Source organism: Protomyctophum bolini (genome assembly GCF_963924005.1).
Source record: "Protomyctophum bolini genome assembly, chromosome: 18".
NCBI classification, from domain to species: Eukaryota; Metazoa; Chordata; class Actinopteri; order Myctophiformes; family Myctophidae; genus Protomyctophum; species Protomyctophum bolini.
In genome coordinates, this window is record NC_137879.1 from 33149567 (window position 1) to 33175399 (window position 25833).

General features: G+C 43.0%; 3 protein-coding genes across 4 annotated transcripts; 2 read left to right on the top strand and 1 right to left on the bottom strand.

Moving 5' to 3' along the window:
* Nucleotides 1-33: 33 nt before the first annotated feature.
* Nucleotides 34-5954, top strand: LOC308333650 (uncharacterized protein; the record flags this gene model as incomplete). Its single annotated transcript, XM_080790106.1, has 15 exons — nt 34-115; nt 1742-1817; nt 2018-2174; nt 2419-2464; nt 2602-2660; nt 2788-2823; nt 2945-2997; nt 3371-3503; nt 3734-3948; nt 4133-4178; nt 4793-4858; nt 4949-5008; nt 5162-5247; nt 5732-5826; nt 5913-5954. The coding sequence occupies 15 exons, from the start codon at nt 34-36 to the stop codon at nt 5945-5947; spliced, it is 1245 nt and encodes a 414-aa protein (XP_080646232.1). The 3' UTR covers nt 5948-5954.
* Nucleotides 5955-6073: 119 nt separating this feature from the next.
* On the bottom strand, nt 6074-8309 carry LOC308332961 (histone H3.3A). The gene is made up of 4 exons (XM_080789109.1): nt 8213-8309; nt 7137-7274; nt 6883-7036; nt 6074-6767 (listed from the first exon to the last, which is right to left on the bottom strand). Exons 2-4 carry the CDS (start codon nt 7262-7264, stop codon nt 6639-6641), a joined length of 411 nt encoding a protein of 136 aa, XP_080645235.1. The 5' UTR covers nt 7265-7274; nt 8213-8309; the 3' UTR covers nt 6074-6638.
* Nucleotides 8310-8665: 356 nt separating this feature from the next.
* Nucleotides 8666-25828, top strand: unk (unk zinc finger). Of its 2 annotated transcripts, none has more exons than XM_080789020.1 (15): nt 8666-8889; nt 9922-10131; nt 11749-11925; nt 12391-12527; nt 12878-13013; nt 13108-13225; nt 13329-13413; nt 13558-13868; nt 15774-15842; nt 15964-16147; nt 18168-18269; nt 19497-19682; nt 20342-20527; nt 21898-22158; nt 23117-25828. In XM_080789020.1, the coding sequence occupies exons 1-15, from the start codon at nt 8741-8743 to the stop codon at nt 23203-23205; spliced, it is 2400 nt and encodes a 799-aa protein (XP_080645146.1). In that variant the 5' UTR covers nt 8666-8740; the 3' UTR covers nt 23206-25828. The 2 variants fall into 2 exon arrangements, with proteins under 2 accessions (XP_080645146.1, XP_080645145.1); XM_080789019.1 differs by having other exon boundaries at nt 20342-20523; nt 23117-25826.
* The last annotated feature ends 5 nt before the right edge of the window (nt 25829-25833 follow it).

Consider the following 25833-nt stretch of genomic DNA (forward strand, 5'->3'; position numbering starts at 1 on the left):
AGAGTGCGCGCTCTGTACAGTAGCTAATGTAGTATGCATGCTGCTGCCCAGCAGCCCGACGCCACTGTGTTCGGCTGTTTCCGTGGTGCTGCAGTTGACGAACACTCCAGGAGAGGTCGCCAGTGGCCACCATTTAACTCAGTTCTGACTCTATTGTATTACTCGGACGGCTGGCTGAACAAATATGGAAATGCAGAGGACAGAATACATTTTGATGGGCCCTTATTCATGGCAGACAGGTTTTCATTATCATACTGATCAGACCGGAGGAGAGCTGAACATAATAGCAACGCTGACTGGCTGATATTAGTGATTCATGCACTGGTGTGTGCGTGGTCTCTGTGGAAATGCATGGCTATAGTCTGTGTGTGGAATTGTATCGCGTCCCGGTATGTTAAATGGTTATTGTTGATATAGCCCTTATATATACACGGAAGTGTCTGTGACGCGGTGAAGTATAGGTGCGTCTCCACCCACTCCAGCAGCAACCGATCGGATCAGATCAGAAGTAGAATATGGCACCCAAAGAACCACTACTACAGACTCTCAAAGGTAAAATAAATAAATACACAATATTACATAATAATCACATGTCGATAATGCTTACAATTGTTTATTGAACTGGACGGCATTTCTAGCTGTCTTTTGATTATCGCACGACTTTTGATCAGACCGGTATGTCTCGATCCTCGGCTCTTATCATATGTTCCATGTTAATTGAATAGGCTATATTTTAATTGTGTCTTCTGAAGATAAATGTTTACCGTGTGTGTGTGTGTGTGTGTGTGTGTGTGTGTGTGTGTGTGTGTGTGTGTGTGCGTGTGTGTGTGTGTGTGTGTGTGTTGCACCGACTACCGAGACAGAATACAATGTACCGGGGCCCATTCGTATATAAACTATCACGCAGGTGGATGCTATTTGAACAGTGATGATGAACGCTTCGATAGCCTTCACAACACCACCGCCGCTATGGCTGATTTGATTAGCAGCACACGTAACGTATATAGCCTATTGCCTATATATTGGGACCAATATTAAACAGCTGTTTCCCTCAGTATGTATCCTGCACCTGCAGTCAGACAGACAGATTGTGACAGATACCAACCCCCACCTTGCGTCCTGCTGTGAGCTGCTTGAGCTCATCTTGAGGAAAGGCATCCATCGTAAGTACGGTATATAGCCATGTCAAGTCAAGGCATTATAAGCTATATTGGCATCATGGCATGGCATGAACAACTGTCATAGACACACTCTTTATTGTCTTGATGATGCCTATTGCCTAACTTTGAGTCCAACCCATTTGGTGTATGAGTGTGTTGCCATGTCTGCTTATCATTTGGGCCTATATGCTTTGGGCTTGTTTTTTCCTCATAGTTGTTCCTGTAAAGTTGCCTGTAAATATGGTGGTTGCAGGTAGCCCCATTATGTGTCCCTATGCTACAGAATGAGCGTAGTGCTGAGGGAACATACTGGGGCTGGGTTGCAGGATGCAACCACCATATTTCAGTCAACACTGGTGTGTGTGTGTGTGTGTGTGTGTGTATTTTCATTATATAGATATTCCACTGTTACGTTCTTAGCTTACGCATGTTTCATGATTAAATGCTTTTTATGTGATGTATTCCCATGCTTTTTTGTTCTTGCTTAATGTAAATCGCTCTGGATTAAGAGCGTCTGCTAAATGCCTAAATTGTAAATTGTGAGTGCGTGCGTGTGTGTGTGTGCATGTGTGTTTTCTCAGAACCTGTTCTGAGTCTGGTATACAGAGACTACTGGCAGTGTTTTGAACAGCTTCCACAACAGGACACCTGTGGCAGGTATAACACACACACACACACACACACACACACACACACACACACACACACACACACACACACACACACACACACACACACACACACACACACGATATAGTTTCATTAACAGACAAGAAACAGCCTCGAGATATTATCGAACATGATACAGTAGCCTACAACAGTGTAATGGGCTCCTTGTTGTTGATGTTTGCATATAGTGTGTGTGCAGTGTCCCTGGCAGTGGAGAAGTCCAAAGCGTGCAGGAAGCTGCTGACGCCCCAGGGCAGGGGTCGGTACCTGCTCAGGCTAGCTCTCAGCCGCAAGGTTCTGCAGCAGTTCATCACACACCTTCTGCACACACCGAGAATATTAGAGGTATATACGACCATCTGCCATTTTAAAAACATATTCTTAAAATGTCAGTCTAATTAGTATGTTTTGTGCGTACGTGTGTGTGTTTTATATTTTGATAGTTTATTCAGTCTCCCCAGCTCTCTCCGGCTATTTAGTTATAACAGAAACTGTATCTTCAGGTCGTAGTAAAAAGTACTAATTTACAAAGTTAGTTGGAACTAACTAATAATAATAATCGTGCTTGCATTGTGTTGCTGTTTTCCAGTGGTACAACCCGGCTATCTCAATCTTTAGGAATGAGGAATTTGTGGGTGAGGCTTTTTTACCTTATCAGTTTGCAAACATGTTGAGTTCATTATTTTCATCACATCCCCACATAGCCACAATATGGTCAATAATAGAATAATAAAAGTCCAATGCACATGATGAAATGTCCTTCCTGTTCCAGAACCTTTCATGTCTCTGCTACTGGTTCTCTCACAAATGGAGTTCAAACTGGACATGGAGGTTAGGTTGAGCTCTAATTCATCCTGCATGCATTCATATGCTACAGCAGAAACAATACATTTGCACTAAACATAATAGGCATCTCACTCTGCCAACAAAATACGGTACCTCTTTTCTCTCAACGCAGACTTGCAGTTTTCTGGACGAGAGTTGGCTCCTACCAGTAAGACTTAATTGCTTATTGCTATGCTGTAACCTTTTTTATTATGGTTTGAATGCCAATTATGAATCTGTAACTACTCTGCAGAGTATTTTACGAGATGAAGTTCTCGTTGTGTTCCCAGGTTTGTGAGATGTATGAAGTAGTACCTTGTCGGGAGTTAGGCATGGTGTTAAGGTTAGCGTTCCACCACTACACAGTTATATACACTTGACTATACTAATCCAGTGGTTCTCAACATGTGGGTCTGGACCCCCAGGGGGGTCCTCTCAAGTTTTCGTTTTTTTTTAAGACATTGAACAATGTAAGGACTTTTAAGACCTTTTTAATATCTAAAACAATAAGATTACTGCACCATAGTAATCAACAAACTATTAAAAAAGTATTTTCACAATATTAAGTGTGGAATCGAGTAATGCTTCAAGTGCTTGTCAGGGTTCAGTTCAGATATGATTCTTTTTGGGGGCCGTGGCCTGAAAAGGTTGAGAACCACTGTACTAGACCTTCTGCATCATCTCTCACTCTCTCTCAATCTCTCTCTCTCTATCAGGTATCTCAGTGGACGTGTGTTTGTCTTAGACCTGTTGCCTAGTAGCCAGGCTCAGGTAGACAAGTTCATCTGTCCTGGTGATGTTATCGATGAGATCAATGGAATCTCCCTGCGGAACTCTAGGAATGGACAGGCAAGTAAAGCCTGTCAAGGTCAAAGGAAGTCTGAGACAACGTGTAATAGATAGATATATGCTATTTCCCGTATTTGTGTACACAGTACACACGCACACGCGCACACACACACGACATGACACCTAGCCATGCAACTCTCAAACAAAGTTTACTTCACCCGACAGAAATGTGGTACAAGCAAATCTTTTGAGGATTTTGTGCATCACGGCCATGTCTTGTGATTATCCAGGCTGGCACAGTTCTCTCTCGACTAAAGGGGCGTCCTCTGTCCATACTTGTGCTGCGGTGGAGGGACATGGACGGCGGTGTTTATCGCCCTCTCATTAAACACCTGCGGGCTCTGAGAGCGGAGAACCCCACTCTCAATCTCGGCCCATGTACCTCCGATAAGACAGATGCGGCCAATCAGCGGTCATCTCCGTCACAGTGTCTCAAAGAGGGGAGGCAAGTCGGTTACCACCACCTATTTAACTTCATTCAATTCAAATCTCACAGACAACTATTGGCTAAATGGCCCTGTTACACCCAATACTACACTCATCACACACGTATGTGATACAGTTGAGACACACGTAAATATATATTCTCTACGTTATTGTACATCTACTAAACCAACTCTCTCCAACAGGATTGTGTACATCGTCCAGTATCTGGGAAAGACAAACATTGGAATGGTACAGATTCATGTGCATTGTGCACATCATGTTTAAACTTTAATTGTGTTCTTAGTTACTTTAACTATTGTTGGAAGTAATTTGTAGTTTATGTTGTATTTTTTAGTTATAGTTTTCTATTTATAGTGACTCATAGGAATAGACTTTGTGACAGTATGGGTTAGCGCCCCAGCCTGTGTCCTCCGTGAGGAGGAAGCCCAACAACCCTCGGTGAGGCCTTTAGGAGGGCCATGCAAGCAGCAAGCGGAGCCGCAGCACCATTTCCCTGCGGAACCATTGCCCACCACTGGTGAGCGCAGGAGTGGACCTGGTGAGACGTAGGAGGGGCCCGGACAGGAGACAACACACAGAGCCTAGTGACTAGTGCACCTCCCAGCCCTGGCAGAGTAGTTCTGGAGTAGTTCCAACGGATTGTGTGGCCCTGGTTTTGCCCTAGTGGGACTGATTGAGGGTAGCTACTGGGACGTAAGTCGGGACTTGATCACCCCGGCTGGGTCGCCAGAGTGTCCCAGGTGCATCCATGCGATTTATTTTTAGTTAAGTTGTATTGAATCAAATGTTGCCCTTATTGTTTGTGACAGTAATACTTTATTAATGATCAACTCTTTTCTCAGTTTGGAGGCAAGGAGGTGCTGCAGTGTGCAATACCACAAGTCTTGCAGCAGAAACTGCCCAGCAAGGTAGTAATCCCAACAGGAAATAATATGATCCTTTAATGGACAATATCCATATTATTACTTATCATACCGCATACTGCATTTGTCCTGCAGGAAGTGCTTTTAGACATGAAGGAAACACACCTGACATGCACAGAGAAAATCACTAAGCAGGTGAGTGCAAGAACATGATATATAGTTTTATTTACCTGGAAAGTGGACCCCCATTTTATATTTCTGGTCAATGTGTTAACTGTCCATTGGTAAGTTATAAGTTATACCGTCATGTCAATATTTATATTATCGTTTGACTTTTCATTTCCACAGGAATTATTCCAGCATCACTACCCAGAAATCTCCTGTGTAGGGAGGTACTGTCAGCCAGACTACACCGTGTTGGCATTCTGTGTGGCGTGAGTGTCTGCAAACAGAAATCTCAGACCATTTTAAATTATATTAACCCATTTAGATCCGAGGCTGATGTTCAAACTATTTCACGTCAAGGACCCCAGAATTATCTGTATCTGGCTGCGGACCCTTATCTGAAAATGTTGTTCCAGGGACCCCCAGAAGTATATTCAAAGATTTGCACCACATCACGATTTTTCTAAAATAGCAGATCTACAAACTCATAGAGCACCAAGTGCCAAGCTTGTAGATCTGCTATTTTACAATAGCTAAAGTAAACACCAAAAGGGGTTCCCACCCTGAATGGGTTGTTTTTAATAGCGTAAAGAATATTGAGGATTCAGACAATGTGAATACCATCATATAGCAGCTAGAATTAATCTACATACCCATCCTCCAAGAAGGCATAGCAGTGATGCAGTCCCAAAGGCCTGTCGTCATTGGTCACAGCCGGATGTCAACCGAGCATGTGATTGGCTGTGTTCACAGAGACTCCCCAGAAACTCGGCGAGCAACAGGGTTCTACTGCGTCGTACTAAAAGCAAGCACAGTCAAGGACTGTGAGGAGATAATCTGCCGTATTGGTGAGGATTACAATGAAGACAGCTAAAATATTGTACATTTCACTTCACCCTCCCACCCCCACTTACATTTCTCTTTATGCTTACAGCTACTGGTTTCAAACATACAGAGTGGTTTGTATGACACCGACTCAATACACAGAATCTGTGTGGCACTTTTGACTCCTGTATAAAGATATGTGATACACTAAATGAGTGTCATGTGTAGTGGTGTCGCTCACAACCATGGTCACATTTATCACAGGACAGGTTATATTCTTAAAGACTTTTAATAGAAAGACATGTGACAACACTTCATAAATAGTATTAAATGTAGCTGCCAAGATTTTTTTATGTTGGAAAAATAACATGTCAAAAGCGGTCCAGAAAATACAAGGGGGCTGTCATGCACCTTGCTGTTGTGTATGGTGTGACTAAACACAACACCCTGACTGACACTACAGAAACCTGTTGTGCAATACATGCTGGCATACTGCAGAGGGGGGTAGAAATGTATGAAGGACCGTACCCCCATGGAAGATGTGAAGAATTCAGCCATTATACACCAATCCTTGGATTCAAGGGAAGAAAATCCAGCCGTGCCATTGCCTTGTAGAAAACTTAACAGTTGGCAACCCACTCAACATTCCGTTACAACTTTGACTAACCAAATCTGAATTCAGGTTTGTGGAATGACTGATCCATTTGTCTCAATCTAAAATACAATACAAAAACCAAAAAAAGAAACTTTTTTTAAAAAACCAAAGAAATTAAAAGTCCACAAAATCGCCAAGTACGATAAATAGGATTATTTGTCTCGCTGATACAGTCACTGCCTAGGCCCTCTCCCCCCTTATCCTACGCGCCAGCTGGATGTCTTTGGGCATGATGGTGACACGCTTGGCATGGATGGCGCACAGGTTGGTGTCCTCAAACAGTCCCACGAGGTATGCCTCACTGGCCTCCTGTTACAGGGTAACAAAAAAACAACAACACGTTAGCTTATTTTACAAGGCAAAATTAAGTCCTGAAGTAAAGCTAGTTATCGTTTACACAGAAACAAATTGGCACTGCAATCACCTGAAGGGCACCAATGGCAGCACTCTGGAAGCGCAGATCTGTCTTGAAGTCCTGGGCAATTTCTCTCACCAAGCGCTGGAACGGCAGCTTGCGGATCAGCAACTCTGTAGACTTCTGGTAACGACGGATCTCCCTCAGAGCCACAGTTCCTGGCCTGAAAACGTAAACATTGTATCACTGCTTTTGTTTGAACACAACTTCAACTAGGCGAATTTACCTCAGTTCAGTTACACACCACTGGGCTGATTACATACCTATAACGATGGGGCTTCTTCACTCCTCCCGTGGAGGGTGCACTCTTCCTGGCAGCCTTGGTGGCAAGCTGCTTCCTGGGCGCCTTTCCTCCGGTGGACTTACGAGCGGTCTGCTTGGTACGGGCCATCTCTCAGCAGCTACAAAGTCACAACAAAAACACATTGCACTGAATAATGACATCGGGTCGGATTATGGCGGGCATGGAGACTGCGATGCCATGCATTCATTTCCCGTAACAATGGATGCATGTTTGAAAAGGTGTGGCAATTACTAATTTAGAAGGCAATTGTAGAATCGGCCTCATTGTCGACAAGCGGCAATAAAAATAACATTGAGCACGTTAGCCTCCTAGCATCCCCTCCCCCGCTGGGAGGAGTCTGGTGGGTTCGAACAACACAACCCGCCTTCCTTCCAGGCAGCGAGCATTAAAAGGCAACGGACAAAATCAAATTCAGCTTTGAATCTCTACCAAGGCGGGTTTTCAAGGTTAAACCCACGCTGTTGGTGCAGTTTACATAACAAGCAGTGTTATGACACACGAGGGATTTATTCCTACATGGCCACTCAGTCTAAAGAAAATGACGTAACATTTAAAATAAATAAATAAAAATGTCTCCATAAAGAGGGCAGCAGCGACTCAGTGGCCAATGTTGCTGCTTTGCCGACATCGCCATTATTCCCTCGGTTGACTCACCCCCACAGCCCGTTGACACGGCGTACATTTAACACCAACGTGCGCTTTCTTAAGACCACAATGTTATTGTTTTTAAGTCAAAGTGTGATCCCATGGTTTGTTTATCTCGCGTTTTGGTCTATAATCCAACCGACGTTAAGACGGTTAACGTTTCACCGTCGACCAAACGGCTAGGTTGGTGGAGGAACGAGATTCCATTGTTCTATTTTTAGCTAACGCTAGGCTAGCCGACACTAGACACAAGCCGTCCCAGCGTTAACGACCCGAAGAAAACACAATAAACCCACGAATACAAAACACGAAATGTCCATCGATCGATCGGAACCAGACTGGAAAGTGCTCTCGCTGTTTTATCTCAACAAACCGAGCGGCAACACATACCTGTTTTAAGTGATGTTTTGATAATAACGAGTTCAGCGCAGCAGCTCAGAGCACGGTCGTGTTTGATCAGAGAGGGGGATGTGTGCGATTATTAATACTCGGCGTGACGTCATTCGGGCACGCTCGGGCACGCCCTTCTCATTGCGTCCTCCCGCTGTCATTCATTAAACTCAACGCCGATTGGTCCCTGTGTTCCTGTGACATAGCCAATTAAATGGTTTTCACCTTTTTTTTTTGCTTTGGAAAAACAATAAACTTGAGATAAAGTGAGAATGCACTTCAATAAACAACGTTTTTTTTTAAATTTAATAATACAAACAATATTTTATCTTATATGAACGCAAGACTCTCAGACTCATATAAACTACACACCCCATAGTTCCTCATTTCATTATGCTTCTACTTCCGCCCCTCCCTCCTACGCATGCGCGTTGTAGAATGCGGATTTCGGGAGCTAGCGAGAATAGCTACTCGGCGGCTAAGCTAAAAACAAGCTAGTGGTTTTGATAAAGTCTGTAACGAGGGGAAATGTCCAAAACACACACACAGCCCACTGCACCGGGGGCTCCGAGCACCGCGGGACCCTCCTCTTCTTCGTCTTCGTCCTCGCCGGCGGGTGGCTCGACATCTCCCGCTAACGTGCTCAACATACAGCCCGAGAAACCCCAACATTACACGTACGTAGCTAACTAGCTGTCTGGATTAGCTTGCTAAAGTGTACACAAGCTCACGTGTATTTATTATGCATACAGCAGAATACAACTCATTGAATGTGTAAGATAAGATCGTTAAAACACTGTTGTTAAGCCAGTTAGCCACTAGACCCACAAGCTGTAGTGTAGTGTAGCGACATTAAGTTTGGATGGACTCTTTAAGCAGGCCTAACGTTACTCTATTATTATTATTTGTATTATTATTTTCGCACAAGCTGTCGCGTTTATTGTAGTTTACGTTGTGCATGTTATATGTTGTTCATGTTTCATACACCCCGTTCTTTCTGGTGTACATCCTATGTATCGTTCGTTTCCCTCCATATGCCACCCTTCCATATGCCAGCCTCCATATGCCACCCTCTCTACCAACAGTCATTAAGACATGCGAATCCCTTGACTTCTTCAAAACCACTCTCAAAGGGCAAATCTGTCCCCCGTAAAATCTGAACCCCCCACCAAGCCTTCCCCCCCCCTCACCCACCCCCCTTTTCTTTTTTCTTTTTTTTTTACCTCTTATGATGATTTACTGTTTTTGCTATTATAAAATAGCTCAAACCTCTATTGCTGGTTACTCAGGTTAGAACCCGCCGCAGTGGTGTTCAACTAGAATTTAAACCAGGATTCTTCGACTTCTCCCTTCTGCCTTGAGCAGACCTCTGTTATATATTATCCGATTAGGTTTTGTCAGGATGACTGAGCCAATAAGATCCATAATGGGTTCTACCATACCGATCTGAGATCAGCATTAGGTCAACCCGGACCAAATATAGGGATAGTCTTACTAGACACGTCCTAGTCGAATATCCCCATATATGGAGACTATCTCTAAATGTTTTTGATTAATTGAAAAACGGTGGGCCCTATTGTAAACAAGTGTAATTCTTTGATGGTGTCGTCCACTCACAGTTAAAAGTTTTTGTATTGAGTTGTGCTTGAAATGTACTGTAATTCTGCAAACTGTTAATAAATACTTCATAAATACAATCAATCTTCCAGATACCTGAAGGAGTTCAGAACCGAGCAGTGCCCCCTGTTTGTGCAGCACAAGTGCACACAGCACCGGCCTTTTGCCTGTTTCCACTGGCACTTCTTGAACCAGAGGCGCCGCAGGCCCATTCGCAGGCGGGATGGGACCTTTAACTACAGCCCAGACATCTATTGCACCAAATATGATGAGGGGACGGGGACCTGCCCAGATGGGGATGAGTGAGTGCTCCTAAGATCACAGTTTTGAACTGCAATGCACCTAAGTCTAAAGCATGTGTGTGACCGTTTCATGCAGGAGTGCACAATGCGGTGCGAGTGTCTAGCCGACACCAACTCGGGACTCCTGAATCACTGCCCTTCACACTCTCCTTCCTATCTAGCATCAGGGTCTTGAGCTCTACGCCCTAGATTCTTTTTCATAATGGGTTGTATCTAGAGTTATTCTTATATGTATTTTCTCAATGTGCACCCAGCACATCACAGACTGTCCTTGAGTAGCGCAAACCTTTCTGTGGAAGTGAGTTGAATCTAGAGTTGCAAGTTAACACACCCTCCATTCATCCAAATAGAAAAGTCAGATATGCTTGTATTAACCCATTTTGGGAGGGAACTCCTTTGGCGTTTTAAATATTATGTTATAATTTAGCTATTGAAAAATAGCCGATCTACAAGCTCATAGCGCGCCACCGAGTGGCACGCTACGAGCTTGTAAGTCTGCTATTTTTGTAAAATCGTAAAAATGTGGTGCAAATCTTTGAATATATATTCTTTCAAAGTGAATGTTTTCAACTCGGGTCTAAATGGGTTGAACAACGTTAAAGTCACCAACATTTCAGCTGCAAGGCAGGCAAGGCAAGCTTGAATTACCCTCTTTCAATATGCAAAGCGTTTGTTTCAGAAAAAAAAGTCTGGAAGCTAAGTGATCAGCCCTCATAAATACATCCAAACCCATTTGCATTAATGTGGAAAAACAGGTTTCCTTTTTACAGAGTCTATATACAATTGCCTGGCAAGAAGTTGAAGTTAAGAGAATAGTTTCACTGACCTGATTCATAGTTAAATCATTTCACTGTTCATGGCATTAGCAAGTGTCCCACTGCTTGGGCTAATGGGCTCATGTGGAGAAGGGCGATAGAAATGTGCTGAACCGTTATCACCTTGATTTAAAGACACTCACAGACAGGACGTGAGGAATAACCAGGTTACTACAGCGCCCATATAGTGTGCAGACGCTTTAAACATAATGCTAATGAGCAAATACTGGGTGGGTCATTGTGGTTTCTATTTCTAACTGAGTGAGAAATAAGTTTGTAGAACTACACAGATAGCAAATGTACAGACATCACAATACAGACAGAAACAATGTCCATGCCACACAAGGCTGTATTTTTCAAAAGGAGGAATGTCTCAGATGGTTTCCTAGAAAGTATTGTGATATAGATAAGACCATGCATACAATTCAAGCAGTGTTTTGACAGCACAGTCACAAATATTTTGTACAAATATTGCGATGTTTTGTTTATTGCAAACGTTTATATTTAGGTCGGAAAGAGTTGAAATAGTTTACTCTGGTATAGGTATTGCTAACTCGGCTAAGGGTTATTGCAGAGAAAAAGACTAGTAAAATATGATCTCACACACACACACACACACTTAGTTTTCAACTCACATCAGTAAATATATCAGTTTTTGTAGAACCGTTTTATTATAAAAACCTCAACTCTAATAAAACGATAACGGCGTAATATATTTTCATCCTAAAACAAAAACCCTCTTGGATATCACAATGCAGTAGAAATTAGAGCAATTCCCTGTGTTTTTGTGTGTGTGTTCCAGATGTCCATTCCTACATCGGACAGCGGGGGACACGGAGCGCAGATATCACCTCCGTTATTACAAAACGGGGTCGTGCATCCACGAAACGGACTCGAAAGGCCACTGCAGCAAGAACGGCTCCCACTGCGCTTTTGCACATGGATCACATGACCTGCGCAGCCCTGTTTATGACATCAGGTACATAACAGAAAGCACAACTGGAATGTGTAGCCGACTGTATAGGGATGGGACGATAAAGGTGGTTGCACACTGGACACGTTAACCGAAAAACACTGCTAAAATCCGAGATTTAAGTTGTCCTCCATCATTTGTGACCAGATTTGACTGAGAGACTGCCATTGCGCAAACTCCAGCTTTTCACCAGAGGAGAAAAACTTTTTTGTCTGAAATAAATGTCAGAGCTGGAATGTAAATATGAAATAAATGCTTAAACATGTAGCTAGCTGTAATGTTAGAGACCACAGAAGTGAACCTTTCAAGCCTGTTTTCTCAACTCGCTGTTTTCTGCAAGACATGTCAGTTTCATATCGTCCTATCCCTAGCCAACTGTCTATATGTGCATAAATTCCGTATTTCTGATTGTGCGGTGTAATAATGTGTTCATTTGGGTTATTATTATTATTGGTTTTTTTTTTGTCACAGGGAGGTTCAGGTGATTGAGTCTCAGGGAGGCTCGGGGGCCACAGACGGCGGGGGAGGAGGTGGCGATGGGCAGTCGGGACAGGCAGCCAGTACCGCCCTCATCGAGAAGATCCTGAGTGAGGAGCCACGCTGGCAAGGCAAGCCCCATGGCATCACTGTAAAACAATTACAATTGATGTCAGTTTGGTAGTGGGACCAGGCATTTCTGACAAAAAAAAGGCCAGCACTCACAGGACAAGTCCTTGTTTAGGTACCTCTGCCATAGTGCGTTATTATGGTTGGCACAGCTCCCTGTGCCTGCCAAACTAAAAAGTACTTAAAAGGAAAGGAAATTTCCCGGAGTTGCTGGTGTTTTTCTGTTTATTTGAAATACTACTTGTTGAAACTTGACTTGTGCTCTCATTCTCTTTCTGTAAAATGTTTCTGCCAGATTTCATGTGACGTCTTTCAACCAACCATGTGCTATCTCTCCTACTCTCCTCTTCAGATAACACCTACGTGCTGTCCCACTACAAGACCGAGCTCTGTAAAAAGCCTCCTCGCTTGTGTCGCCAAGGTTATGCCTGTCCATACTACCATAACAGTAAAGACAGGAGACGGAGTCCGCACAAACACAAATACAGGTAGCCCACGACGAAATGCACAAGCGAGATAACTAAGCATATAATAGGATTCTGATATCTAACATTGTTTTGGGATTTGCCCTTGCTAACACAGAGCTCTGCCGTGTCCATCGGTGAAACACAGCGAAGAATGGGGAGATCCCAGTAAATGTGAGGGCGCAGAGGGGTGCCAATATTGCCACACGCGCACAGAACAACAGTTTCACCCAGAGGTCTGTCAGTTTTTCAATGTTGACTCAAACCGAAGTGAGATTTAGAAGATGAGATCATTGAGGGCAAGATGTTAATGGCTGTTGTGTTGTCATTCTGCCACAGATCTATAAATCCACCAAGTGCAATGACATGCAGCAGTCTGGCAGCTGTCCCAGAGGGCCCTTTTGTGCATTTGCACATATTGAGAGTAAGGCTTTCTGTAAACTGTGCTCTCTTAACACCCATTGTCAGATTACATTTTTTAGTGTATATCCCTTCATGGGTAGCTGCAAAAAAAAATGCTTACTTGACTTCCAGTAACTATGTTGGCTCTTGCGTCCCTCTCTACTAGAACCCTTTGTTTCCGAAGAGCCCTCATTAGCGACCCCCAACTCCCCCCCTCCTCCTCCCAGACCAGCGGACCCCCATCCTGCCCAGGAAGCCCCCTCGAGTCCCAGCGGGCCCGGCCTGGCGTACGGGCACGGGTCGGGGTCCATGGCGGATCCTTTCTCCCTTTCTGGGGGTGCAGGCGTAGCGGAACAAGGTCTACTGGGCAGGGTGTTATCACTGTGTGAAGACATGGGCGGAGGGGGAGAGCCTCTGTCCCCCTGGGCCGGAGAGGGAGGCTACGGCAGAGCCCCCGGGTTCGAGAGGGAGGATCAGGTGAGAGAAACTGACCTGGGAATTGTTTTAGGGGAATAAAATGATTTATACAAAAGATTGCTTAAAAGGATATAACCCAGATAAGCCCTCAGGGCTTGTTTCCATTTAGTTCATCATGTCCTATTTATCCTTTTATATATCCTTGTCATACAAGCTCCCATACTAAGTATGGCCAAATTAAGTAATTTCATAATTGCGATTGCAACAAGGGAATTGATGTAACCAATTCAATATAAATGTATTATGAACCCCCCTCAATGTATACATATTTTTCTTTATACTTGTTTAATAAAGTTGAAGTGAATGCAACAGCATGAAAAAAATATATAAAAAAATGCATCAAACTGTGTACCGTAATACACACGGACCGTAATAAGCAGGTGCATTATTTTTGCGAGCTTTATAAATCTGCACATTCGCCCAATTCTGGTTTTATACAACATTCAGTCATTGTGGAAATGGCAACATTAACCGTGAATTGGCATGACCATTACTCACAGAGTGCAGGCGTGGAAATGATTATGAATCTCTCTTTCCATATTGTCTGTCGTGTGGAAACCGCATATGTCCAAAACTTTTATTTGTCAGGATTCAAATGCAAAAGTAGCAGATCTACTAGCTCAAAACGCGTTGCTTCGTGCCACGGTTCAAACTTGTGGATCTGCTACTTTTTATGCTTTTGTGTGACTTTTGTGTGACGCTGTTGTTTATGTACAGTGTAATCAGGGCGTCATTGTAAAAGAGAGCTGGTTCTCAATTGACTTCCGTGAATAAATAAAGGTGAAAGAAAGAAAGTCGTATGATCAAGTAGGTCAAACACAAAAAGTTAGAATATGGAGATATCGGTTTACTGCCCGACAGCAACAAATTATACTGTAGCCTAAGTCTATGAGCAACACGCCCAGAAGGGTGATGATGCATACAGATAGAAATTGTATTGACCCAATTGGGGAAAAGTGAGCTGTCATGGCAGTGCTGCTTTGGAAGAATTCCATCTCCAACATGCAAGGCACTGCATGCAAAGCATTCCACTACAACTATATCCATATGATAAAGAGCCCTTTTTTGGTATGCTAAACCTGACCATCATATGATGGATGGACAATTTTGCATGTTAATAGGTGGAGGTGTTGCTCGCAATGGGCTGTTCACACCGTTTGTTTTCTTAGGAGAGTGAGAAATGGCATTGTGATGTAGGACTGTCTGAAGGTGGTTCTTCCACAGATGATTAATCATCTAAAACATTTCCGTGTACCCCAAGGGAAATGGTCTACGGACCGCAGATTTGCTAATAAAATGTCGGTACATTTATGTGCCGGTTAGCAAGCATTGACAATTACAATACTATGGACTACTGTCAGTGCTTGGCCTTTGGTATACCTACATCAAACAGATTATTATGAACTTCAGCTGTGTTTGCCTTGCTAAGACACATCTGGAAAAAAAAGAGTCCATTGCCATGATCACAATGGCCATTATTCATTTTATTAGCTGTAGTTACGGCTGGGACATATGACTAGTAGCATAGAACTAATGCTACTAAGCAGGTAAAGGCAAATAATATAAAGGCTACAACAGTTGGGGAAATTCACTTTACTGTAATGCAACAGTTAAAATCAGTATGCTATGTACCGGTAAGTCCGGTATATCACGTTCCCAAATCCCAGACGATATCCGCATATCAATATACAGTATAGCTCAGCCCCTGTGTTGCTTGAGACACAGTCAGTGTACCAACTTCCAAGGTGAGCCCAGTCTATATGATTTTGAAATTGAAATATTATTAGATGGCAGCGAACTCTAAAAAAAAAAAGCTTTTTAGAGAAAGCAAGGGCTCCATGAACTGCATGTACTACTAGTCTGGTGTGTGTGTGTATTTAGTTTATTTTTGTGTGTCGTTTTTAGGCCAAACAAAGAAGCTTTGCTCTGGAGCAGCGTAATAGAGAAATGGTGTCGGCTGCTCACAGCAAACAGGTATGATTACCGTTTTATGGACATGAACTAATTTCTTCTATGCCATACGTGGCTCATGTGCATATGTACTGTACTATAGGGATGCAAATACTCTTAAACAACGTAACTTGTCTTTCTACAGGACTTGTTAGTGTTTCTGCCAGTGGGAAGTCCTTTAAGTCTATCCTCCAGTATCCCCTCAAGCCTGGCTGCCACCCCGCCCAGTCCTGCCCCTCCTGGTCCCCCAGGGCCAGGCCTCTCCTCAGGCATGAACGCAAACGCCCTGCCCTTCTACCCTACCAGTGAGACCGTGGAGTCTGTTGTGGGTAAGTCAGTAGGTGCAGGGTGTACAGGGTGTCACCACCTGAGTTTAACCACTTAAACCCTATATAATATACTACTTAATTGACTAGTCTCCCAGGCAGTGACGTAGAGTCTGTGGGGGCCGGAGGGCCACGGCCCCCCATGAGGATTTTCGGGGGAATTGCACCCAACCGCACTGAAGACAGTCAAGACACTGTCCAACACCGCCCTCCCCTGGCTAAACCAGGCACGGGGCCCCCATGAAGATTATGAAAACTATTCGTCGCTGCTCCCAGGGGTCTATTAATACTACAGCCCTGCTTTTTTCACCGAAAATAGCTGCGCTGGGACGCGTTGTGAGCTTGTAGATCGGCTATTTTTGGCACATGTTCGTCCCAGAATAGAGACGCTACGGTTCAAGTAAGAGTGAAATGACTGCCGTGTGACAAGGATTGGTGATAATGTGAAGCAGATATACCTTTTAATAAAGAATTGCATTTTTATGGCGCTTTTCCAAGTGCTCAAAGCGCTTCACAATGGTTCATTCATTCATACATTGGGAGGTGAAGCGGCGAACAGTCGACGCCAGCGGCCTCACTTCCCACATTCACACACCAATGGTGGCAAGCTCACACCGACCAATTAGGCTACTGCTGCTGTGTGTTGTTCTGCACACAAGAAGAATGCCTCCTCTTCCATCAAAGAACAGATTCATTCATCCAAAGCAAACTTTTTTGTTTCGCTAGTGTGAAGTAAAGATGTTTGTCTGACTATTTTAAGTCTACTTTTGTATTTGTGTCTAAAACTCTCATACACTATTTAACAATAGGCTATATCAGCTGTTCTGTATGCATGCCACGATGCACACATGCACGCGTGTGCACGTGCGTGTATGTGACGTCATTAAGGTGAGACACCCCAGGTGAAATCATGATTTTTCTTTTTTTTTTTTTTTTGCTATTTTGCTTCCTAAACATGTTTTCTTTCAAACTAAAGCAAAATACACATTAAAAATACAGATTTAGATGTTTAGTTGGATAGTTTATTTTAGCCAATGACAGCTCGTTTTTCGGGGTGAAAAGCCACCATCTCTATTTTCATGATTGGTTGTTGGTACAAAGGAAGTGACCATATTTGGATCAGACCACAGTCAGCTTGAGGTCCAGACCTTTCCAATGATATATGCCATTATATGTTGTTGCCAAGGTTTGGATGAGATATTTTGTCTCAAAATAGTGGCTTCAAATAAAACGTTTTGGAATTTTACAATACAAATCTTTAAAGGCCGTTTTCTCAAAATGAGTTTTCCTCATACTTGGGACAAAGAATCTCCACTTCAGTTGAACTCACATGCACCAAACTTTCCAGTCTTATTCCTAACTATATTCCGCAGACATTTACACATGGATTTGTTGATATATCATTCACAGCCTGATTTACATCACATTTTATACCAAAAAAATGCCGAAAATTGGGTTTTTTATGCCTGTTGACACTATTTTCTGATTTGTGGAGTGATAATTAGAGATATCAAAAATCCCATGTGTAATTTTCTTTGTCTCTAATGTGTCAACAAAATGAAATGATCATTTTGAACCTGGCTTTATCCGATCTTCAGATTTATCGTCCCGAAATGTATGCAAATTAGCGCATATAATGCCTAATTTGCATATTTAAACATATAATTTCAGAAAACTTGTAATACAAAAAATCTTAGTTTTAATATAAGTAATCAACTGGAGAAGTTTCATTGTGATAGCTATTATTTAACTTTTTTTCCCTATTCACCTGGGGTGTCTCGCCTTAAAACGCCGTGGTACCAGTAAAAAAAAACACCCCGACACCACTGAAGGCAATGTACGGTTCAGTGTCTTGCCCAAGGACACTTCGATCGACATGTGGACCGGAGGAGCGGGGATTTGAACCGCCGACCCAGGGATCATTGGACGACCTGCTCTACCTCCTGAGCCACAGCCGCCCTTTATTAGTCACTACAGTGGCTGTGAAGCTAAAACAGTGTGTTGGTTCTCTGTGTTTGAATAGAGTCAGCCCTGGACGATCTGGACCTGAATGATTTTGGCGTGTCAGCCTTGGAGAGGAGCCTGGAGAGCAGCTCATCTCAGCCTAGTGGTGGAGTGATGCTGGGTAATGAAACATGCACGCATGCGCGCGCACACACACACACACACACACACACACAAATCTAGACGCGAATGCACATACTGTTGCTTCCAATATAACGACTCATTTCTAGAGTCTCATTTAGACAATTTCGATACCTTCACTTTGATACTTATTTTCGATGCCAATTAATAAAACGCATTTTAACAAAAAGAAAATTACATTATACATTACCGGCGGTAACTATTAACCATTTTGACCAAAAAAAAAAGGATAAGCAGGATTACATGAAAAGCTTCTAGCTGCCTCACTGTATTGCCCTAATTTACAAAAAGTTTCAAAGCATTTATTCAAACCAAAGGCAACATTAAACAATATCTGATAACGTATTCATAATTGAATACAGAATACACCCATGTCTGTGAATGTCTGGCAACCATACTCAAATCTCCCCGAGTGTCTAATTATTTCCATTAGCAACACTCACAGACTGCAAAAACCTCTGAAGCATGAGAGAGAGGCTCCGCAGGATACTCTGAGACACACTGGGGGGTTGACTGGAGTTGCACACAGTGTGGGTTGGTTAACTACCGTCTATTGTTTCCTTAATTAACAAGCTGCCTGCTACAACAAGTGATTGCAGCGTGTGAGATCGGCTGGAGATACATAATGATTTCCCTCCCCAAATCATCTTGTGAGCTGACTTTGACCCCATTTGTCATGGGCCACCAGTTTGACACCCCTGTGTCTTATTCCACGATTTTGCAACCCAGTTTTTTGACCCAGTGCCAATTATCTAATGTAATCCTGGGCGCTACATTTCCTCTGCCAACCTGGGGGGGGGCAGTGGACTGACCTCATGCCTCCTTCTATGCATGAGGAGTCCAAGCTGCTTCTTTTCACCTGACAGGGGGGGAATTTCCCTGGCCGGACGTAGTGCGTAACCAAAAACAATTAATCTAGCATGACAATGTTATAAAGTTACGTGCATTACAGATGTACACACGTACATACTTACACGCAGAGACGTGGTGCATTTATAGATAGATGCCTCATGCCTGTAGTTAATGGCATCGTTTGAGCTAGCTGTTTGAGACGGCAGATTGGACGGTTGATTCTGAATTTAAGCTCGGGTGACAGCCCTATGCTTATAATACACATGAATGGTTCGTAATCATCCCGTAATGTCCTCATTATTATGTACAGCTATTGAAAAGTAAAGTATGTTTTTATTACCCTTTCTTATTCTAGGAGGGAACCAGCTTCAAAGCTCTGCACCGGTCAATATCCCGGGATCTCTCAGCAGCTCCGCGCCTTTCAGCTCCCCATCGCCCTCTCCCCCAATCAGAGCACACGCCTCTCCATTCTTCTCCGCTCACCTATCACAACCAGGGCACTCAGAGAGCAGCTTCCTTGGACCATCGCATAGCGCCTTAGGTTTGTTGAACTTTAACCAAGAGAACACGCACTTCAAGTGTCACTGGACAACATTCAGCCACTAGATGTCGCACTTTTACAGCACCGCTGTTGGTTAGATATTTTCCCATATATGGGCAACATATTGATTGATTGAAATATTTATTAACAGTTTGCAGGATTACAGTACATTTCAAGCACAACTCGATACAAAGACTGTTAACTGTGAGTGGACGACCCAATAAAGCATTACACTTGTTTACAAGAGGGTCCACCTTGTTCAATTCATCAAAAGAGTCCTGTAGTCTGCAATATTGTAACGGCTGCCTTATGAAAAAAAAAAAAATACGGTATCCCAAGACAATAAATGGATAATGGCTGTCGTCAGCTTACGGTTTAAACAAATCAATAGTTTTAGGGTTTTGATGTCCCAGAAAAAAAGATTATTTAGATTCCCGCCTGGAGAAAAGCAATACTTTGATTCCACACGTTTTAAAAAACTCAGTAGAGTAGTATTCGTTTGTCTTTATTATTTTCATACAATAAAAAAGAATAATATATATATATATAATTTTTAAAGGCCTGATTTTACTCCTGGGAATATGAGCTGACATGCTACTATTGCTGGTCCGTATTAATCTGATGACTAACGCTGATCCACCAACGTGTCCTTTTGGCAGGTCTGAACGGTATGAACAGTAGTATATGGGAACACTTCCCCTCAGGCCAGGGGTCGCCGGGCACCCCGCCCACCCTGCTGCCCTCGGGAACCAGCGCCGACACCACGCGACTCAAACAGGAGCTGGACGATGCTCATAGGACCCTGAAACACTGGGACCATAGCTGGAGACACACTGCACAGGTAGGTAGGTAGTGGTGATAATGTGTGCGTTGGGAGTACAGTATAGTACAGAAGACCTGGGCATATTTTACGGTAGGCCAAATATATACGGCCCTTGGACTGGCTCTGCCCGGCCCTGTGAAACGGTTACTTGGAAATTAGAAAATTAAATGTACTTTCGAATTTTTACTTTCCTGCCGTGAATTGCGTGTGATTGACAACCTGTTTTGGATTTATTTTATTGAATAAATGAACATTTCGAAAGGCAACCTCAATTTTTCATTGCCATTTACTGCTTTTTGTATAGAAATAAAATGTATATTACTCAGAATTTTGTTCAGCCTTTTTGCCCTGGCACTCCACTATATTTTCCGTTTCTCATTTGGCCCCTTGGGAAATATAATTGCCCACCCCTGGTATAGTATGCCTGATCGAGTTGGCACAAGCCCCTGAGGCCGAATCTAAAAATGACAATGGGTTAGTTAACCTCAGGGGTCATCGGTGGACATTTTCGTAAAAAAATTCCATTTCTATCATGGACAGAAACCCATGAAGAGATGGCCCTGAATGACCATAACAGGTCTGTAACTCTTAACACTCTGAAATGGTCCGTTTGGATCCACTTGTTTGTACACTCTGACCCCTTTTCCACCGCATGGTTCAACCGGTTCAGTTCTTTGTGCTTCTTAGTCCATGAGCCAGAGCTCCAAAATTGGAACGTTAATTTATGAATTGAGTGGGCAAAACCATACCTATATTAAATTGTTATCACCATGAAACTTCCCCAGTTGATTACTTACACGAAAACAATGATTTATTTTATTACAAATTTAAAAGTTTAAATATGCAAATGAGGCATTATATAAGAACTTATATTATTACATAATAGTTATATAGAAAATATGAAAAGGCGTCTGTCTCTGAGTTATCGGTGTCCTTGCAAATAAAACATTTGAGAAGCACTAGTAAGTAGTAATAGTGGACTCCTAACATGTCATGAATAGTGAGTGTCATAGTGAGTAAATAAGTGTCGCACATATTTAGAAGAAAACCTGCTAGACTTGACATTCAGTTACTTGGGTCTTGTGCTCAAAACAAAAACACTATAATGGTGTGTAAAAAGAAAACCAAACGTTTTCCACGGACAAGACCAAGTCTGACACATATTTGTTAATCCCTGGTTAACCTGTTTCACTTTCCCTTCAGTAACCTTTCGCTAATCAAAAATGGCACACAAGCTCACACGCTTGCGACGTTTTGTGGTCTCGTATTATCAAATGTATCAAATAATGTATATAAATGATTGATTATACAGTACAGTACTGCTGCAAGTAGCAGGATTTCATCTTAACGTTTTCTACCGATTTCATTTCCCCTCCCACGCGTTCTCCATAGACTTGGGCGGCCCTGAAAGCCGACGCGGAGGAGTCTCGGGGCCACGCCGGGCGCCTGGCCATGGAGGCGGAGAGGACGAGGCAGGCCGAGGACGAGACGCAGAGGCAGGCCACGCTCCTCCAGGAGGCCCTGGACAGCCTGCGCAGCGGAGAGAACCCCCACTTGGCACTTCACCAGCTCCAGCTGCTGCACAGGTTGCCCCTCGAGTCGATTGTCAGCCTACAGGCCCAGCTCTGTACCTGTCTGCACACTGTAGAACAGGTAATGACGTCCATAATGTATAGTCTTAACCCATTCTGACCTGAGATCAGATTCTGAAAATGTCTTCTACAGCCTGACAGTTTTCTGAAAAAGCTATGTTTCTGTGTCAGTAGTTCTTCAACTAAGGTTCATGTTTTAGGTTATTATTTACTATACCGGTAGTCCTAATAAACCCCAGGAAATTACATCTGGCCACAGAAGATCACAGGATCTACATTCACTAGATCCTGTGATCTTTTGTGGTCAGATGTAATTTCTTGGGGTTTATTAGGACTATAGTAAATAATAAAAAAATAAATCGCCATAATATTTTGTAAAATAAACACATATTTAGCCCCATGCTCGAATGCCCCTGTCAAAAACTGCTAAAATCCCAAAAACGAAACACTCATCTTTTACTTTCTCTAATAACAAACTAAAACATGAAGCTTGGTTAAAAAAAAACTAAAGTTGTCCTTTAAGCACTATGCTACTATTGTTTTTTCCCAATTTTAGATTTTTATTTTATTTATTGCGTTATTGTATTAATGCTGTGCGGTTGCTAGGCGATCGATAAAACCGGAAATGAAAAGTCCACCTCCCATCAGCTTCAATGTAAGCAGATTTCTTTAATACATTTTATCTTGGACTCTTTTCCCAGATTGCGTTCTTTTTTTTTGTCTCTCTCAAAACAAGCTTTATTCACGGCCTATAACTAGAGTGTCGCTGGTCACGGTTACAAAATGTATGTTTTCCGGGTGAATTAAATAACAATAATTTGCGCAAAACTTTTACACACACTTTTTACTTCTGGTTCATAGCCCCGGGAATCTTTGGCCTTCAAAAATAAGAGCACGCGCCGAAAAGATCGTGGCACTGGTGGAAGAATGAACGAATAAATGGTGGCAGTGAATCATGTTAATATGCTCAAGTGTTCACGTCTAAATGTTTGCTCTCCCCCCCCCCCCCCCCCCTCAAGGTACTGTACAGGAAGCAGAGGCAGTGCTGTGTGACGTGTGGAGAGCAGGGCTCCATGTCTCTGCCCTGTGGCCACGGACTACAGTGTGAGCGCTGCTCCACCTCCACAGAGTGCCCCCTCTGCCCCGAACAGAACCTGGACCAGCAGCTCTCCTGACCTGATCAAAGCCCCCCCCCCGGCCAGCCCCAGCAGAACACTGATTCCACACCAGTCAATCCTGATTCTAGACAGAGGACCAGCTTTATTATTGGATTTGAATTGCTCATCCGATTTGAATCTGGTGTCCATTTACGATTTTTCCCTTTTGCTATATGGCGCGAGCAGCACTGATCTTTAAAGGTTTTGTATTTCGAATACGAGGTGTGTACACTGATCGGTGTGGAGATTAATGTACCGGTCGTGGGTAAAATGGTCGTTCTCCAAGGCCATCTACCCAAGATCCCACCTTTTAGTTTTAGATATTATCCAAGAAGTGTGACACGATGGTGCTCTTGACCAGCCTCACTGTTCTCTACCCCTGTTCATGAGTAGCAAAATGAACCCAAAGAATAGCTTTTTATTGTCATCTTTAAACCGACGCTTACATACTATGTATTCACACATGATGATTCAGGATCAGCTCTACTTAAAGGAGCATGATACCCTAGGCTGGCTGATTTTATTTTGTTTTTTTATTTGGTTCCATTTGTACACTTTCAAGAGTTATGGTGGTCCACTGGTCCATGGTCTAATACAGGGATTCAACGTTTTTTGGCTGGGGGGACCTCCGGAAATGCTTTGGCCATGTCTCGTGAGCCCCGCCTCGCCCTCCCTCCCAACACCGCACTGCAAATTGACCTCTACAAAACCTTTTTGTCTTGGGGGCTTTTTATGCCTTTATGGATAGTAACGGTAAGCAGACAGGAAAGGGGGAGAGAGATGGGGAGTGACACGCGGCAAAGGCCGTCGGGCTCGGGAGTCGAACCCGCGGCACGCCGTCCGTCTGGTTTGGCAGCCTAGGTTCCCAGACGGTTGAGCTAACCGTCTGGGCCACCGCTACAAAACCTTAATCAAAGACCAAATACATCATAAATAAATACTGTAACCAGATATAGTAGTCATTAAGGAAAGTTTATGCATGTACAGTACTGTGTACTATGTGTGAACTCTTCATTTCTTTTTCCCAGCCATTCAGCTGTCGTGACAGGGGGGGGTTGAGAACCCCTGGTCTAATGCAGGGGTTGTGAAACCCCAAGGACTTGTATGAGGTGGGGTAAATAAATACACATTGATATTTAGATGTCCTTGACATGAAAACATTTGAGAACCACCACCTATAAGCAAAGCGACTGCAGCAGTTATTAGTGAATAATGGGTTTGTTAGAATTAGTCGTGCCAAAGTGAAAGCAAGCATTGACAATAATGTGTTGACTTTACTGTCTGGTCTCCTCGCACATGGCTCAGTCTGGACATAATGGTTGCAGCTGTTACTCTCGTTGCTCGTTACCGTAGCCGTCAATGGGTTTTTTTGAGTGGTGCAACCACTCCAAGGAACAGCAATGTCCGTGTTCACCTACAGTATGTGACTACCTATGTGGCCATGAGCACCAGTGGTATGACTATGAGTACCAGTAGGGGCACTGTTGTGCCAGAAACGGAGAGAGAGGGGAGTTCACACGGGTGTGATTCTTTTTTTAACCCATCTGCAGTTTTTAACCCGTACAGGGAAACAAACTTCAAGTTCAGCCTAGGATTTCATGAACCTTTAATATTATCTTATGTCGAATACATTTTAGGGTTCTCGCCCCGAATGAAAGGCAACTTCATCCAGACAGCCATGTCTCAATGCTCGTGATACCAGCCTGCTGGTAATGCATGTAAAGACTTCTGTTCCTTTTTCCATTCTCTTATTTTTCATAGGTTTCTCTAGCAAAGCAAAGATACAAATCAGTGGTTACTGTTTGATGATGATGATGATGATGAAATATTTAAAATTTAGGAAGACTTTTTTTAAATTGACAACAGATGGGCTCTGTTAAGGGACTCTCAGGTTTTGTCTGTAATATTCCTCATGTCGACTGGAACAGGGGAGCATGTTAACACAATCAAAGACAATTGTACTCTGTCAATGTGTGTAGTCTTTAAAATTACATATACAGTATTTTTTCATTAGCAAGTTTAACGCTTTTTTTTATGTTAACTCAAAAATACAAGTCTCTTTGTCAAAACCAGCCTATTTGTATTTTATAAATCAAATGTATTGCGGTTTTCTCTGCCATATCATTTTTTTCTTTTCTTTTGACATTTCATTGTGTTCAAATGTAGTCTAATGTACTATACGTAGTTCAGTGATGGCATACTGACTAGACGAGGTATCGGGAACCATATGGGTATAATGCCTGATTTTTTATTTATGCTCGCTTTCTACATTCTACAAGATCCACGATCTATAAACGTACAGATCTGATATCTTCGATGCGCAACCAAGTATAAATCGGGCTTAAGGATATATGTATCTGTGCGTGTTGGGCGTTAATTACAGATGAGAGTTCATGATCACTGTGATGGTCTCTTGTATACCCATGTTTGTCATGCAGTCCACACGACCCGCACAACACAACATCCAAGTGTTCATTTTGTGTGGCTTTTTCATATACAGTAGATCATTAAAACAAATTGTATATTTTTGGACGAAGCGTGCGTGACGTGTGTGTGTGTGTGTGTGTGTATGTATGTAT

What these genes read in the sequence shown, in the direction of transcription:
- unk (XM_080789019.1), top strand. Translation starts at nt 8,741, where the DNA reads ATGTCCAAAACACACACACAGCCCACTGCACCGGGGGCTCCGAGCACC. An exon ending in TGAGGAGCCACGCTGGCAAG is followed by an intron (nt 12,528 to 12,877) that starts GCAAGCCCCATG and finishes TCTCCTCTTCAG; the next exon opens with ATAACACCTACGTGCTGTCC. An exon ending in GACCGTGGAGTCTGTTGTGG is followed by an intron (nt 16,148 to 18,167) that starts GTAAGTCAGTAG and finishes GTGTTTGAATAG; the next exon opens with AGTCAGCCCTGGACGATCTG.
- LOC308332961 (XM_080789109.1), bottom strand. Translation starts at nt 7,264, where the DNA reads ATGGCCCGTACCAAGCAGACCGCTCGTAAGTCCACCGGAGGAAAGGCG. An exon ending in AAGAAGCCCCATCGTTATAG is followed by an intron (nt 7,037 to 7,136) that starts GTATGTAATCAG and finishes TTACGTTTTCAG; the next exon opens with GCCAGGAACTGTGGCTCTGA. An exon ending in CTGCCATTGGTGCCCTTCAG is followed by an intron (nt 6,768 to 6,882) that starts GTGATTGCAGTG and finishes ACCCTGTAACAG; the next exon opens with GAGGCCAGTGAGGCATACCT.